General features: G+C 42.0%; 1 protein-coding gene across 1 annotated transcript in view; it reads left to right on the top strand.

Annotated features, from left to right (window-relative positions):
- Window positions 1-18,876, top strand: part of sipa1l2 (signal-induced proliferation-associated 1 like 2) — a 113,357-nt gene that overhangs the window by 35,842 nt on the left and 58,639 nt on the right. The window contains exons 3-5 of the mRNA XM_080722314.1: window positions 8,617-10,279; window positions 12,727-12,854; window positions 15,602-15,790. Coding sequence (XP_080578440.1) covers window positions 8,917-10,279; window positions 12,727-12,854; window positions 15,602-15,790 — 1,680 coding nt within the window. The 5' untranslated portion in view covers window positions 8,617-8,916. The remainder of the gene's footprint in view (window positions 1-8,616; window positions 10,280-12,726; window positions 12,855-15,601; window positions 15,791-18,876) is intronic.

Here is an 18,876-nt window from a genome sequence, read left to right on the forward strand (position 1 = left end):
TAGTGGAGTAAACAACCGTACAATATTTGACTCAGAGATGTAGTGGAATAAAAGTGTGAAAGTATACAAAATTGGAAATACTCCAGTAAAGTAATAGGACCGTACAGTACTTGAGTAAATGTACTTTACACCACTGTGTCCTTACTCTTACACATCTGCTCCCTTTCATACCTCTCTCTCGCCTCCTCTTTGTGCTTCCCCTTCCCTTCTCACACTCCTGCTCACCTCTCCTCTCCTCTGCTCCTCGCACCTCTAACCCTCCCCCCAACCCACTCCTCTTTGGACCCCAGGGCTCCTTGTGAATGCGTTGCCCTGAGTTAACCTGTCTGTTAAAAGAAGTGTTAAAATTCCCTTCTGATACACTGATGTTGCTGAGAGCCATATGGCTGGAAGACTGGGATTACTGGGGGAAAAGAGAGAGAGAGAGAGTGTGTGAGAGACATTTAATTGGCTTGCTGAAGGGAAAATTGCGCTCTTTCGAACGACCATCATTTCGACCGGAGGGTTAGTGACTCACTCCACGGAGGTGAGGGTTAGAGTCGGGTGTCGAAAAGATGACATGTAGTAACAGCGACACGCTCCCTTGCTGAATAAGGCGACTGTGGCTCAGGAGGTAGAGCAGGTTGGCCAATGATCCATGGGTCGGCGGTGGTTCAAATCCCGGTTCCTCCTGTCGATATGTCGAGGTGTCTTACTGGTAGATAAGGTCACAACACATTGCAGTGCAACACGTTGTAAGATTGTAGATCAGGTATTTTAGCTCGTTTTTTATTAGTGCAAAAAACTTCATATCCCGCGGCGCCTCCATCAATTATTTCATCCTTGGCACACATTCATGAAATGGCAAAGCAATGCATTACTTCTACCATAGGCATTGCTTTGTGTTAGCTGCTACCAGTAATTCAGGTGCTGCTGGGGCATTCATACCCTTGAATGAGGTTGAACTTTAACAGAAATGAGGCAAACTGTGTAATGGTGTATAGTGGTTGAATGAATCCATTTGGCTGTCATGATCATGGCATTTTTGTTGACGATACTTGTCATACAAATAATTGCGATTATCGATTTAATTTAGATTTTGGCAATGAACATTGGAACATATTGAATAAAAGCTGTGAGCTTGCAGATCTGCTTATCCACTATTTTTGAAAATATTTGAAAATGTTTGAACATGGAACCGATTATGACCATTATGCAAAAAATAATAATTGCGACGATCTCGATTATGTGCCAGGGCATGTGTGCAGTTGTAGAAATGCCTCTTCCTGGAGGTTTCAGGAGCTTATCTAGTGTAAACACACCTCAAACCTCCCATGATGTTGTACCGCCTCCCGCTCAGCTGGGAGCTCTTGGCTTGGCGGGGCCGTTCCCGGAGCTTCTGCTGGTGTCTTGGCGTTGATTTATTTGAACAGCTGATGGGAGCCAACAGGGAACAGCCAGAGAACAGAGAGACACTCTCTCAGTCTCCATACAGCCTGACAAGTAAGGATTAGAATAGAATGTAATGGAACAGAAACGTGAAGCCAAAGGCAAATACTATGCCTTTTGGCTTCACCTTGGTAGAATTTGAAAACAACACATTGTACAGTACAGTGTTGCTCAAACTTTTACATTTCAAGGTCTCACCTTAAAGGACCAGGTCACCTCTGGGACAACCAGATCTTATTTTATTGTTGTGTGGGACACGATCAACACAATCCTGAGTAATTTCTTGTGTTCAATCTGTGTTTTTAGATATTTTAGTATTTCAGCATGCTACAACTGGTCATATGATGCTTTGTAGCATGATATTGCATCATCTCATGCATCATATGATGCAAAATGCATCATATGACCAGTTGTAGAATACTGAAATACTAAAATATCTAAAAACACAGATTGAACACAAAAAATAACTCAACATTGTGTTGATCGTGTCCCACACAACAATAAAATAAGATCTGGTTGTCCCAAAGGTGACCTGGTCCTTTAACTCTGACAGTGTACAAATGGAACCAAATGGACCCGTTAGGGTTCATTTGGTTCCATTTGTACACTGTCAGAGTTACAGACTTATATGGGTCTATTTAAACCCCCCTTAAGGAACCCACAGAGTCCCTGGAATCCACTTTGAGAAACACTGGTACAGTAGATGCATAATAATCAATCACTAGAAGATAAAAGGAAGACAGAACTTGGTCTAAATTCCAGTTCTTATCTACATGAAAAATTAATGAATGGACAATTGGATGAATAAATAATTTGCAGAGTAAGAGAAAAGAATGGCTGGGGATGAACTGGGTAAAGATGTCATTGCTTGCATAAGGCACTATTGGCAGTTCTGAAACTCAATGCATGTCTCTCGCCAAAGCCCCAGAGGAGCTCTGACGCACACAGTCAGCAAGACACTGACAGCATGTATGTATGGGACAAGTTAGCCTTCATAACAAACATATATATATACTGTAACTGTAGCTGCTAGTGCACTAATGTGGAGTCTAATTTATACTCCTTGCAAGACCTGGTGATGGGGTTGAAAATACGACTCGAGTAAAGCCCTTTGCACACAGGACAGTTGCGTTTTTTTTCTTTTCGTTTGCTGCAAGAATAAAATGCATTGCATTTGGTGTGCAATGCTGTGCGGAATCGGCGCTGCGGATCCCAAAAGGAGTCATAAAAGGAGTGACGAGTTTTTTACCGCATGCGACAAGACGCACGAATCGAACTGGGTTCAATCGAGAAAAAACGCACGGCCGCAGCCACTCGTCACGCGGCTAATTCGGATCCGGTGTGCATGAGGTCATAGAGAATCATTGTTTTCTTTAAATAAATAAAAATTGTCCGTTTTATCCGTGCGGATAAACGCGCCTGTGTGCAAAGGGCTTAACACGGTCATATGATGAACAAATTAGCCACCCTCCTCTATGGTGATTTAATTTGAACTGCAAATGCTACTCCCAGGATGTAACAAAAGAACCTTGAACCTTAATGGGCCAATCTTTCCCATCCCAGTTGAAGTGCAGATCAGTTATTCTGTTATTTGTTCAGCTGAATGGTTGTTTGAAACGTTTGCAGTTTTTGAGTTTGCACAAACAAGGGTGTGTCATTTATGTGGTGAATGAAGCCAGCATTGTGCATAAAATAATCAAACTGTCATGGAATGTTTCAGCATTCATAACTTTGACCCCATGTCATCTTCCTTCAGATTTTATTTGTTCTTGGTCGGGCTATAAAGCAAATGTTGAGGTGGCAACAACACTAGTATAAACCTACAGCTCCAAATGCCAAAGAACTAGATCTAATCTCCTTGTCTAAATAGCCCAATTGACCCCATTGTGACTTTGGCTCTTTCAGAATAACATTATTTATAGCCTAATAGAAGTTGTGTTAGGGACATTTTACACTTTACAGTTTAGGCATTTAGCAGACTTTAATCCAAAGTGACTTACAATAAGCAGGCAATACATCAATATAATAAGCAAGATAATATGTCAGTATAACAACAATACAACAAATGCATAGGAATATCAATCTAGAAAGAATAATAGCATAGGTAGACCACACACCTAATCAGTAAAAAACTTCTAAAACCTAAAAATGCTATCTAGCTTCATGTGTGGTCATCAAGGGGAGTGTTAAGGTGTCTACACACCAAACAGCCTACAGGAGACTCCTTCTGACTGTACACAGACTGCAAAGAACTGCAAAAAACTAAGCACTTATTTTTTTTTTTTTTTTTTTTCAGACGACGCCGACTGTAGTTACTGTATGGCAGTGGTGCCAGGTCTGCTCCTTATAAGCAACGTTGATCCTGTTTTCCTATAATGTTGCTAGTTGTGTGGGTTGCTTTTGTTTGGGCTTGTTTCTGAAGTGTAGTTGCTTATTTGGCCTTGCTTTCAACATTATTTTATAAAATAACTAATGTAATAGAGTTCAGAGGTGAAACTGGTCGCGCTTTTGGGCTTATTTTCATAGACCTGGTCGCATATTTCACTCACAGAATCTGGCAACCCTAACCCGGCCGGAGGCAGCTCTGTTCTCCGTGCAGAGGAGGAAAAAAAAAGAAAACAACAACACGGGCACTTGATGGACTATTACTAGCCTACTACTAGCTTTGCTTTGGATCCGATTGGAATAGGAATTGAGAGTTGAGATTGAGAATATGGTATTTAGTAAAAATATGCGACGGGAAAATGTCTCTGGCTTGTTTTGGCTTGGTTTTGGAGCAGTAGTAAACTATTCTACAACTCCCTCAATCTTACCGACGGCGAGGGGCGACTGAACAAAACTGAGCAAGTCCAGTTTTCCAGTTTTCGGTCGATAAGGTTCCCGACCCGCTGCCGAAAACCTGACGATGAGCTCCCGTTCGGCAACAGACGCTTTCCGCCCCCTTCCGCCGCCGAATCGTCGCCGAATCTGTGCGGTTAAAAGTGGCCTTTACAGTAGTGCTATGGGTTTAGGTGGAGTCTGAAGAGGTGAGTCTTGAGTCCACGGCAGAAGCTAGGGAGTGAGTCTGTTGTTCTAAGTGCGACAGGGAGTTTATTCCACAGTTTGGGGACCAGGAGGACGAATTGTCTAGGACGAGTGGATTTTTGTCCTGGGGGTTTTATTTTGTGCAGAGATCTATTGACAACCAATGCCATAATAAAGTACATGGTGGCACAATGGTACAAGGACAACGGGGTGTCACATGAGGCGCAGGGACAGCAAAAGTAATACAATACATGGTATAGTATGCATGTCACACCACATACATATACACATATTCAACCTTCAGGCAGCAACATGACATATGGTTGCAGCTGCAGAGGGGCCCTGGTTAGTGTCCAGGGCTGCATTGGACCAGCTGAACATGATGAGAACTTCTGCTGAGTGTGAAGAGATGCGTGAAATAAGTTTCATTGTGCATTATGGACCATGGTCTTGTTTTATGGAGAGTGATCAGTACAGTCCTGTGGTGTTTTTCAATCAGCAGGGGTGTCCAAACCTTTTACATTTATTGCATTACAACAATTGTATTTAACTACATTGCAATATATCAATAGTATCTTGTCGGCAGTGTAGCCCAATGCAAACCACTCATTTAAGCTGTAAACAAAACAAACTATTCAGCCTTTATCTTTCATTCCTTAATTCACTGATTTGCTATTATATTTTCAGTCCAGGCAAGTTGTCTTAAGCCATCTTCAGAATAGATATGGATACGGTTACATTTTCTGGAAACCAATTAACATAAGTTGCCGGCATAGGCAGTAGGAGAGGCGTTCTCACATGCCCTATTTACCTCTGCAGTTTGTGGGTAATACAATAATACAGACTTTTGACATGCCTGAATAACTTCCCTGCAATACAAGCACACACTTCAGCAACAATGTGATCTCAGCCTACCTTCTGGCATGGAAGTGTGTGTGTGTGTGTGTGTGTGTGTGTGTGTGTGTGTGTGTGTGTGTGTGTGTGTGTGTGTGTGTGTGTGTGTGTGTGTGTGTGTGTGTGTGTGTGTGTGTGTGTGTGTGTGTGTGTGTGTGTGTGTGTGTGTGTGTGTGTGTGTGTGTGTGTGTGTGTGTGTGTGTGTGATATCATGGTGAAATGTGTATGCGATTGTGATCTTGGTTCAATCCCACGTCTCTCTTGTTCCCTGGAAGAAATTCCACCTCTGGCAGTGGCACAGGAGTAAAGTAGATCGACAACATCCAGCTATTTGATTATTTGTCTATCTAATGCATTTAATCAATCTGTCTAATCTATATCACTGTTTTCCAACAGTGGCTCTGTGCTAAATAGTTTGGGAACCACTGGGACTCTATATGATCTAATGAATCTATGTAATCTTTTTGTGTTTTTTGAATAATTCATTCATTCAGACTGTTTACGCCATGCGCATCATGTCTCACATAAAGAATAACAGATCTACAAGCTCACCTGTGGATCTGCTGTTTTCGATGCGAGACACCAAGTATAAATCGGGCCTAACAAGGCAAAGAAAAACCCCAAGGAGGGTAGAAAATGGATGGAGTCCATTGCTTTAATCCCTGTACAAATGGTGGCTGGTGCCAGTGGTGGTGTTTGCCAGGTTAGCAGGGGTACTACCCATGTAGGGTGTTGGAATAGTCCCTTAGTGCTTAGAATGCACGATTGCATACCGCTAAACACAATATATACACACGGAGCCACACACACATAGAAGGGTGTCGCACCCAATTCTGGGCCCTGGGTATAAGGATTCACTCAAATTTTGTGCTTTAACTATTGAAAAATTGCAGATATACAAGCTCGCAGCACAGCACTCGGTGCTATTTTTGAAAAATCTTGAAGATTTGGGCAAGTCTTTGAAAGTTTGAATATTTCAAACGTCAAAGGTTTTTTTGAAAGACCTCTATTTCTATGTCAGTGGTGCTCAAACCTTTTGGTGTACCCCCAAAATGGTATGTATTTGGCCACAGAGTCGGACCCCCCATCTAAATATATTTTGCTCCAGGGACCCCTCAGAATCAAAATTTGAGTGTTCGCTTAAAAATGCATACATTCAAAGATATGCACACATTCTCAAAAATAGCAGATCTATAAGCTTTTATATCTGCTGTTTTTCAATTGCTAAAGTATAAAATAGTCAAGGCCCCTCCACCTTGGGGCCCCAGTAACTCAGTCCCACTCCCCACACCCCCCCCCCCAGTAACTCAGTCCCACTCCCCCCCCCCCCCCCCCCCCCCCTTGTGACGCCTCTGCACACATACTGTACACACCCAGCTTGGAAACGGGCCCAGGCAGCCAGAGAGAGAGCTGTTTGAGCTGATTGATTCAAAGGCCCTGGAGGCATAAAGTCCAGCCGTTCTAATCTCTGTATTTATGGATTATAGGTCAAACAAAGTTAAGGGGGGGTTTGACACCTTCAAAAATACTGGTAAAGAATATTTGTAAAATGGACCGTATTAACCTTGTCTGTCCTTTCCTTGGGCAGATCCATGCTTTTGTTTAATGGTGTATTTGTTTGCGTTTTGTTTTTCTTTCCTTTTTTAAAAATAGAACGGAGAGAAAACCCCCAGTCTTGTTATGCTGTGCATCCACACATCACTGTGAAATATTAGTATTACAGTGGAGATCGTTACTCATTTTGTCCTAGATTTGTCAACAGATGACGGCATTAATGAGCAGTACAAACCCATTACTGATGTAGCCTAAATGGCCTCTGTAGAAAACACTATGAATTTGAAAAATGTTGCATGGTGCTATTAGCTTGATTAAAAATGGAAATGATAACGAGATACTATCATTTTCAAGTAAATAACCTCAATAATATTCCACGTTGTATTCTACTTTTTTATATCCACAACAATCATTGTGTAGATCACTGTGTTTCAAATGGTTGATCTCCTTTGTGTAATTAAGGTCTTTGTGTGAGAAGAAGGTGTGGCAAAACAAGAATAACCTCAAACAGGGACATTTTGGAGGTTTTATGAAACCTTGAATGAATAACACGCTGACCAAAACAAGTCAAAATGCACTCAGACAAAATTGTGAAAGTAAAACTCATCATTGAATATGCTTTACTATCCATCTTCAGGCAGGAATGGTTTACAATTCATGAGAAATGGAGGAAGTGTCAAGTCGGTTTCAATATTTCATGATTAGTTTGCTCTCAAATGGCTGGTCAGACGTTTTCTATTTTATTTCAGATGTTTTAATAATGAACAAACATGCTGTGTCTGCAGGGCCAAACTTGGTACCTAACAGCTTTGCATGGCTGCAACCGCTGTGGTTACTAACACCTTCGACATTGTCTGAAACATTAATCAAATCAAATAACCCTGTGGTATAACAGGGTTATTTGATTTGTTTAATGTTTCAGACTAGGGCTGTCACACTTATTACATAACCTTCTAATCGCGATTATTTGACATAATCACAATTATTTTTCATTATCGTCATAATCGTTTCCATGTTGAAAATTGTTCATATAAGTCAAAAATAGTGGAAATAGCAGATCTACAAGCTCTGCTATTTCAACTATCAATGTTCTTTTTTAAGTATAAAGCTGTTTGAGAGGGGATGCAACCGCCTACAAATCCAACACGAGATATGTGTCTAAACACCTGAACGTGGCCTGAGACAGATCGCTCTGTCTCTGGTCTGTGGAATGTAAAATAAGAGCACTGTTTACCTGGCTATAATGTTCTGTTTTCACTGTTGCTACACTTAAAAATATAATGTGAACCCGTAGTCATATTCAATCATAGCTATGTAGGTATTCTTTTTTTATCGCACAGCCCCAGAAAGTAAACAAAATTCAAATTAACCTATCATTTTATAATGGACGATTTACTTTTCAGACAAATGGGCATGACCTTTGGGCAAGTAGAACGTGACCTGTACTTGCCCGACAGGCAAGTGCCTCTGCGACCTTGTATCAACCCCTGTGATGGAAATAATCTTGGAAAATCTTTGAACAGCCTTGTCAGTTAACATTACTGGTATTGGGCTACTGAGCATCTCTAAGGTGTGAATGTATTATATATGAGCACGATGTAAGGCGCTGCGCTGTTAACATTTCCCTGAATAATGAATAAATAAATACATGTTAAATTGCTCTTCCGTTTAAGGGGATTTTCACAAAACTTGCTTTTTTGTTTTATCTCTTGTCAGATTGGTGACCACAGAAGACCCCCCAGCTGAGCTTCACACCAATCAGAGAGGAACACTCCCATGCTGCCATCTACCCTGTAGCTACCTGTTGGCCTTAAATGGAGTATGGGCCTTATGAATCCAAAGTATTTCCCTGTTCCTTTGTTGTGCAACCACCAGAGATGTAACTGGAGTCATGAAATTCAGGGCTGGGAAGTGCCGAGTGCCCACAGGGTATGAACAAACCTAGCCCACCAAAATCAGAGGACACCCCGTATCTAAGCAGAGTAGCCAGAGAATCAACAGGCTGCAGTTTGCCTGATGCAGTCGGAAAACCTGTTCAATAAGAAACTTCGAGGTCTAAAGAACATGGGACCTCCTACTGCCAGTGTTCAGGGAGCGCCCGCCATGCCCAAGATGGGCGTTCGCGCAAGAGTTTCGGAGTGGCCTCAGCGGAAGGACGGCTGGGAGGTGCGTCCTCCTATGAGGTACGACAGCCTCATACCAAGCTTCCCTAACGGACCTCCTAACCCTACTACCGCTGCCATGCTTAAGAAGAGCCAGGAAATGCTGGATGACTCGGAATTCCCGGAAACCAAATACCCACTCTGTGACCTCCTGAGCCACTCTAACATGGGCCGCCTTGCAAGGTTTAAGCGCAGTAACAGCGAGGTGACTCTTAGTGACATTGGTGCAGAGGATATGGATCACACTTCGATCAATCCCAACACGGGAGCTACTTTGCGTCGTGAGTATGGAAGCGCCTCGTCCCTGGACCACCAGGGTTTGTCCAGTGAGGGCTTCGCAGCAACCGTGCAGGCCTACCAGTCTGACCCGGCGGAGCAGCCTAGCGCACCACCGCAGCAGCAGCAGCAGAATTACCCTGAACTGCTGCGCTTCAACGCGTCGCCCCTCTCGCCGAGCCTGCAGACCGCTGCACAGATTGCGCGCGGTGACATTGTCTGCATCCCCGGCTACGATTACGTGGACAGCTCTCTCTTCTACAGCCGCGAGAGGGAGCGGGCCTTTGTCCAGAGGACAAAGTCTGGTGAGAAGGCGGAGACGTCCATCTTCAAGAGGTTGAGGAGTATAAAGATTGACGGGGACTATGTTGACCCAGAGGAGTTGAAATTTGGTGGGAGGGCACTGACGTTCCAGAAGTGCTTCTCCCACTACGATGTGCAGAGCGTGCTTTTTAACATCAGCGAGGCCGTCGTCAACCGCGCTAACCTTGCGCGGAGGAAGAACACGACCACGGGGGCATCTGCCGCCTCCCAGTGCCAGGCCTCTTTAGGCGGGATGGGGGTTGACCCCATCATGCCCACTTTTGAATCCCCAATAGGAAGTTGCGAGGACCTCGGACTCAAAGCGAGCATGGATGCAGACGAGGGGGACGGGAAGAGCAACAATCTGGTGCTCAGCTGCCCGTTCTTTCGCAACGAGACTGGTGGAGAAGGCGAGAGGAAACTGGTCTTATGCAGATCCAACAGTGCCCCCTATGTGAGCGGAGGTGACGGTTATTCTATAGAGTCCACACTCAGCAGCCACTGCACCAATGCAGGGGTGTCGGTGCTGGAGGTTCCGAGGGAAAGCCAGGCGTTCTCAAGGGATGTGATGAAGCGCAACACCATAGAGCATGTTGACCAAGGGTCATACTACTACCAGAAGTACTTCTACAATAAAGGTAAGAAATTACTTTTTGATAAAAGTTGTTAATTTAGTTTTTTTTATGTGATTGTTGCATTCAGCCTTTAAAAAAATATTCTACTCAAATTATCCTACTGCAATTGGCAGATCATTTTGATTTTAAGAATAGTCTGAATGATGATAATGATCAGTCAAACTAAAGTGTGAATGCTATGCTCTCATGGTTTTCATTGTAGAACCAACTTTGAAGCCATTGTAAAGCACAGCATTGCCCAAAACAATTTTGCAGGACATGTTGAATTCATCTTGAGCTTGTTATGTTTTGCTTGTTACATGACCTCTGACCTTCAGCCACATTGATCTGCTTAAATGTCATACGTCAAAGTGTGTGAGATTGCTGGTAACAAATCTTCATACTACTCATTCGTTGACTGACATGCGATGCAATGCATGACTTGAGACTCCCTTGAATTGGGAAATAAATACAGTACATATGTAGGATTGTACACCGTTTTACAGAGACTGTTACACACTGCAGACACATTTTGACAACTCTGTTTCACAAAGTGAAACATATTTTGCACAACAAAATGTTTCTGAAGAAAATTTTGTATTTGCACTAACCACATTGTAATCCCACTTAAAACTGAAGACGGAGGTCAAGAAAATAACTTTTCTTTCTGTGTCATGCCTGAAGATGTATGGATATAATAAATCATACAAAGCCATTGCCAGTGTCAGTTGAGGTATGCATGCTGTGCTTAAAGCGGCTGGAAAGTACATTTTAACACATCTGTTTTCAGCTTCAGTAACTTTAATCTCCTGTCGGATAAAACATTGTGCCTCATAATTTTGTATTCATTGGCAAATGAATAAGTAATAAGGTTATTTTATCCAGAACATGAGAATGACACTTTCACAAGTTTGCATTCCTAATGCATTGCAGCTCAAGTAGGGTATGGCACTGAATCTGTCAGCGTTTGGGGTACTATGCCCCATGCCTGAAATGTTAGCATTCATGGTACCTCAAGGCAGTTTGTGTAGAATCCTCTACATACTTAGATTTTGCTTACAACTTTATAGCCAAACTGAAACAGCCACTCAGCAGCAGTAATACCAATAAAGTAAGCCTTGTTGCCATAGGACAGGACAGGAGCCCATCTCCTGTTTCTGTAGCGTGAGGCAGCTTAATGTACAAGTAAACCCCCTGGACATTACGCTAGTATGTCGCTGGGACTTACCCCCAATCCAACCCTTGATGCTGAGTGCCAAGCATAACACCGAGGCACAGCAATAATTATAGACTAAAGCCAGCCAATGCCTTTCAGTTTCAGGTATTTTATGACTGCAGGATGTGCTCATCTAAATCGTTTCTCATTAAAAACCCCACAATGATGAGTGCCTGCCTGGTGGTTTAGCCCACTGGTTCCCAAACACTGTGTCGGGACCCGTTTGTCGGTCGCGGACACATTTTTATGGGTCCCCACATTTTTTTGTTTCCTTTATTTCGTTTTTTAATTATTTCAAAACATTTTCATTCCCCAAAAAGCTAAGATTTCCATGTTTTTCAGAGTAATTTCATGAATAAATCAAAGAAAATAAATGTTTAAGAAGTAGGTGAAAATAGCCGATCTACAATCTCACAATGAGGCGCGAAGCCACCCCCGTAGTGAGCTTGTAGATCTGCTATTTTCACTAGTTTAGTCATTTTCATTGCCTTGGTGGGGTACGTGCCACTCCCTCCAAGACAATGGTAGTTTATGTTTTATATTATGTTTTGCTGTGATGTTCTGTGTTACATGCTGTGATCCTATGTGAGTTATATTTGTGTCATGTGTCAATGTGACACATTTTAAAAGTGTGTGGAGGGGAAAGAGGTGTGTGGCCATGATTCAACTCTCAGCAAGTACTGATCCAAGCCAGCGCTTTTATCTCATTATTGACCTACGTTATTTTGGGGTCATTGAACAAAACCTTTTTGTTCTGCAATCAATTTAGAACTCCATTAGATGGATCGAACCTCCTCCAAGAGTGTGAAAAAGATAATGATGTGATATTGCAGCCTGGCATAGTCCTGATACTTGATGTCAGTGTCTGTATTGATATATCTCCACTACAGTATGTCCCTGACGCCAGTACGCACATTGACTGGTACAAGATACTTTAGCACGTGGAACTAGATCCATCCACACATGGATTTATTGATACGTGTAAATGACTAAGGTCATCAAGGTCAGTAATTTGATATGATTAGTTTACAACTTTAACCACAGGAAGAGACCTAAGTGAATTTCTGGTGTTGCACACCAAAAATATAGCAGAGCTCACAACTGGTGAGCTTGCGTTTCTGATATTTTCTGTGCACTCGCCGCAAAACCAAGAATAAATCAGGCCTTACCCAGATAGTTTTTAAGCATCCAGCTAATACTTGCAGCAGACATCTGGTTGTATCTATATTAACTAGATTCCTCCTGTTCCCATCAGAGCACCAGAATTATTTTGGTGTTGATGAGAACCTGGGTCCAGTGTCGCTCAGCATCCGCAGGGAGAAGCTGGATGAAGGCAAGGACGGGTCACAGTACAACTACCGGCTCATCTTCAGAACCAGCGAGGTAAGAGGATCACATTTAGAAGAGAAGACCAACTGTATTTGAAAATTGTCACAGTAGTAAGGACGAGGATTTAGACAAACATGAAATAGAAGATGGGAGATCTAAATTCAAATTGTAACAGATCGAAAACAGAGGAGAAAAACATAGAAAAGGGTACAAATAAATACATAAAGTTGAAACCATTTGGTTCCACCTATTGATTTTAAATGTTGGTAGAGATGTGCAGTAGGGCATTCACGAATAGTGATTTTTAGTATTCGAATTATTCAACCTCAAAGTATTCGAATAGTCGAACATTCGACAGGACAGGCCAAACTGTCAAATATTAAGTAAGCAAGAGGCGAACATTGTGAAAATAGCCGATCTACATGCTCACAACGCCTTGCGTTGCGAGGCGTTGTGAGCATGTAGATCGGCTATTTTCACAATATTTATCTGCGGAACCGAGTCACATATCCCCTGTTAAAATATGTTTATTTTGCTGGTCACAGCCTAAAAAGGTTTGAGAACCATATTGACAACTCATTCTTATGACTTCCTATCTAGCCAAGCTTTATAAACTATATATATAAAAAAAGAAAAAAAGAGAATATTCAACTTCGGTGAACAACGCCGAATTGTGACTTTGATATTCGAATATTTGAATATTTGGTGAATGCCCTAATGTGCAGACGTTTACAGTATTTTTACAGTAGTTTACAGTATATTTGAAGTATTCCAACCACAGTGATTGAACTCGACAGCACACCATTGTTCATTTAATAATTCAGGAAAAAGAGTACAGCCGTAGCCGACACTATGATTTCGCCCCTGCGTGTCCGTCCGCCTGTTCTTCCGTCTGTGTACAGCTAATCTCTGATCGACTTGAAAATGTGCACACACACTCATTGGAAGCCAAGTAGAACCTCTGCCCAAAATGTTTCACATTGATTTTGTCCGAACGTCACGCAAATCGGTACAATAGACCTTTTGTCAGCCTTCTGATTGGTCCCTGAGACTCCCTGACTGGCCAACCAGAAAAAACATTCACTTTTTGCTATCGGGGGTGGAGTTTGTGCAGTGGAGAATGTTGCTTCAGCCTTTCAAAAACTGTCCGCAGTGCGGAGCACGGCAATCGCCTGGTACGGCCGCGGCAGTAGGGGGCGATCTCGCTCATCATAATGAATAAGCTTCAACAAACTAGTTCACATGGACCTTATCAATGGTCTAACTAGTTACGATTGGGTACATATATTTTAAATGGGCAGAATTACGTGTATGTGAGGAGAACAGATTATAGTTCTCCTCTTCCTACCCAAGATTCAATGCGCTTTCTATTGCTATTTCTATTCTCTCTCTGATCCAGAGGATTAAACTAATTAAAACATATATTTTCGGGGGGAAACTACTGTTTTGCTATGTAATTACTGTACCCTTTTCTTCCCTTTTTATTAATATCACGTAGATGTGTTTTTTTTGGTACTTTATATAGCTGTAATGAGGCTATGAACCAAAAAAAAATCCCATCCACTTCCACTATAAAAGAATCTGCAATAGTGATTCTGTCCCACTGGGATTAAACACATTAAAACATATATTTTCGGGAAAACCCCCTGTTTTGCAATGTAACTACTGTACCTTTGTCTTCCCTTTTTATTAATATCACCTAGATGTTTTTCCTTTGGTACTTTATATAGCTGTAATGAGGCTATGAAAACATAAAAAAAATCCCATTCACTGCCACTATAAAAACAATCTGCCCAGGGAAAATGTCCCATCATAGTAACAGGGCAGAATGGGGCGGGATTTGCAAACTAGTCTATTATCTTTATAGTCAAGTGACCATCATTTAATTTCATATTTAATCCCGATTGGCATCCTAATTGACCTCTACTACCTGGCCTGTCAGAGACCTGTTTTACACTGCCTTGGATGACATAAACATTCATTATTGTGCCGTCAAGAGAAAAAAGTCTTGGCACACAGCAACTGTTGAGATAAATAATTCATCGTCATTATGTGTTGCTTCTATGTCATGGGTGAAAGTGAAGAGGTCAGCTTACTTATTACTGTGACAAAAGGTTTGACTAAGCACCATTTTAATTAACAAATTCACTGTACCGATGTAACCTGTCACCCTAGTTTCTTTGAGGCACTACATTGTTTGGAGACTATTTGACTATTCACCTTGTTGTTTATTGTGTAGAGTTCATACTTAGTCTGCTTATTCCCATGTCACTCTTGTACGTCACTCTGGATAAGAGCATCTGCTAAATGCATACATTTTAAACTGTACCCTTTGCTGGTTACTTTCATGGTCCAGGGCATCAGCAGTCAATGCTTGCAGCAGTCAATGACTAGCATACATTTGGCATATGGCAGCAGGGTGGCTACTGGCTAGGTGCAATGGTTCTCAATCAATCATTTTCTATTGATGTCACACCATATACTCATGGGGACTGGTCAGTAAAGGGTGCCCAGGGCTTCTTTTAACCCTGATATTTAACCCATAGATTATTTGAATTATCAAAAAAAAAGAAGAAAAAAAAAACTAAACACAATAGACGGATTCATCTGCCTCAAATGATTAGTTGCAGATGTACTGGTCACACCTTTTAAACTATAGACCGGAATAGGCAGGGTATATTGTCTCTCAGGAGGGAGGGTGAATTGTGAGGGATATATCATTGTTGTCGTAATTGAGTTTGCACCCCACCACAGATGTTTAATTAAATAAAGCCCATGACACCTCCTCCTTCTCCTCCCAGCTGACCACTCTGCGTGGCGCCATCTTGGAGGACGCCGTGCCCTCTACCTCCAAGCACGGTACGACTAGAGGCCTTCCTCTGAAGGAAGTGCTGGAGTATGTGGTCCCCGAACTCAACATCCAGTGCCTCCGCCTGGCTACCAACTCCCCGAAGGTTCCCGAACAGCTGCTGAAACTGGACCAGCAAGGGGTGAGTGTAGCCATCACGGTTATGCAAATGTTTGTCTATAAAGGCAATCAAATGTACCTTGTTATGTACATATCGTCGTTGTCGGGTGGAAACCTTGTATGTCCAAAACGGTTTGTTTTGTATTTATCATTTTTAAAATGATTTAAACTAGTGAAAACAGACGATCTACAAGCACACAACGCCTCGCGCTGCGAGGCGTTGTGTGCTTGTAGATCTGCTGTTTTCACTACTTTTGTGCGACGGCCTTGTATGATGAAGCAGGGCTTTACTTAAAAAATGTACACATTTGAAACCTGGAGATACAAGGTTTCTGCCCGACAGTGACGAAAAAGGCCCTAATGCCGTGGTTGCGACGTCGTCCTCCTCTACTCTCCTATTTTTTCTTAAGTAATAGTAATAAGTCCCCTCTGTTTCTCCAGAGTGGATGAAAAACAATAAGTGATATTACTGTATAACTGAGTTATATGCTGAGATAAATCAGTCCTTTCCATGTCAGTGTTTGCTGGGACAGTTGTGATGAATAAGAAAGCCCTTCCTTGTCAGTTTCATTAATTAGCATGATGGATGGAAGTATGAATGAAACTAATGTGGTTATTGTTATTAGGTTAAAACTGTGGCCTCCCAGAATATTGAGGCCAATATAGTTTCTATTTTAATTTCATTTATTAATTAACTCAGCTACAATCATACATACTGTACATATTTCCTTTTCAAAGTACCTGTTTATACTGTAGCTTATTCAGAATCAATTGATTGTCAGTGGAAATTTGCAGCAGAGACATACTGTATATAATATAGATAATCACCGTACAGACATACAGTACAGTAGTATAATGACTGCGTAAAGATATTCACAGTACACAGACATACATGGTATAGTAGTTGTAACAGAATCTCATGAATGAAATGCAGAGGGATATTTTCAAAGTATAGAAGAAACGGCAGACCTGACATATTCATACATTTAAATACACTTATATACAGTATATTAAACATTCTATAACTGGACTTTTAACCACATGAACCGTAGCGTTGGATGAACATCACGTCACTACACGTTGTGAGTTTGTAGATCGGCCATTTTTGATGAAGACCATTAGTTTAGATTGGGGGAAAAAAAGAGTAGGGGACCGAGTACAGAACCCTGGTGGATCCCGATCATATAGGTTTATGGTTTACGTGGTTATGCAGGATGTTAAATGCAGTCATGTTTAATAGTTACTAATAGTGAAGTATGGCCTCGTAGTGTTGGAGACTGTGACCAGGAGGTCACAGGTTCAGTTTCACAGCCAAGGGGTGATTATTACCAGTAAGACTCCCTAATTGGGAGCTAATCGACCATCAGGTCGCATACACAAACTTTAGAAGGCAATGGTAGCCAATCAGGAGGGAATATGGGACAGATCCATGTTGATGCCATGACTTTAGAGATACTGTGTACCGCTTTGCGTGATTTTAGGGCAAAATCTGTAGGAGCAGTGTCCAAAAATGTGTTTTGCAAGAATCGGCCTCATGGTGGCACTAGAAGAGGGCCATGTGAGGGGTGGAGGTTGTGGTTTGGCAGCCAAGGAGTGTGGGTGCAAAGTTTGGCATGGATATGGGCAACAGTGGCGGGGATATGAGTAGGGCAAAAGTGTGACGGACTGACACAGACAGACAGCCGGTGGAGGTTTTGATAGTAACTGCGACCTGGCGGTCGCTATTATTATTATTGGAAGTGTCTGTCTGAAGTGTCGGAACCTGTGGATGAGAATATTATCTGAAAGCTTAGAATGTAACATGCTGTAGCGCAGCATGATTGTAGTGTCTCAAATGCATCCCGTCTTTCTTTTGCTGTGCTTTCACCACTTGAATCATGTCCTTAACGCCACAGGTCCTGTACCCCCAGTCACAGATGATGCCAGCACGTGCATGGCTGTGGGTACTGTTGTCATAGTAACCACTGATCACCACAGTGTTGGCTGCAAGTGATGGTGGCCACCAAGAGTCTATGTGAAATTGACATTTTGCTCTAAAGAAATGATTTTGTGATGTTGAGGACGAGGTTGTCACATCTCAGAGATGAACCTGGCTCCACTCAAGATAGCATATCGTTGTTGTCGGGTGAAAAACGTGTATGTCCAAAACCGTTCGTTTTGCATTTTTCATTTTAAAAATGATTTAAACTAGTGAAAACAGCCGATCTACAAGCACACAACGCCTCGCACCGCGAGGCGTTGTGTGCTTGTAGATCTGCTTGTTTTCACTACTTTTGTGCGACGGCCTTGTACGATGAAGCAGGGATTTACTTACGAGAACGTACACATTTGAAACTTGGAGATATGAGGTTTCTGCACGACAACGACGATATCTTCTTAACCAAGCCTCTTAAAAAATGTAGACATTCCAATACATAAATGTAATCATCAACCAGTGACTTAAATTATCTTACAAACCCCCTGCAGGATGTTGTTTTTTAAAACGGTGATCATTGAGTAACCAAACTCTTGATATTCGTCATTAATAGTTTAATAAAAATATAGTGGATCCCATCTTCCTAATGGTCAAAAAGAGCCGTCATTGGTTTAAAGTTTGCACAGTCTCTTTTTTTTTTAATGGTGGATATCCCATTGTGAAAATAAAATGTGATTCTCACCACCCACCAAGTTATTAAATAACTTGGTGGGTGGTGAGAATCACTTGTTGAAGCTTTCTTTTTTCCGGGCCTCATACATAATTCAAGAGCAGCTGTTTGCTGTTGACTGTGGGGCCAGTGGAAATGTAATTACTCTCCCTTTGTGCTGCTGGCTCCCCTGTTCGGACTGATAGCACACACACTTAGCTTTCCTCTCTCAGCCCACAGAGTCAGGTAATGGATATTGATAACCGGAGATGAAATGCCTTATCAAGTCAAACGGTGTCTAGCCGGCTGCTACCAGAGCGTTTTAGGCTAATTTGACACCCTGTGGCCTTGCAAAGCCACAAACCACTTTATGGGAGGGAGGTGATGATAAGGTTATACTGTATAACCGTAACCGTATACAGTACAGTACATACAAGTGTTAACCTCAAGACATCAAAATAATCCGTCCCTGCAAAATAGAAAT

This window comes from Nannobrachium achirus (assembly GCF_963921795.1).
Source record: "Nannobrachium achirus genome assembly, chromosome: 3".
Classification (NCBI taxonomy): Eukaryota; Metazoa; Chordata; class Actinopteri; order Myctophiformes; family Myctophidae; genus Nannobrachium; species Nannobrachium achirus.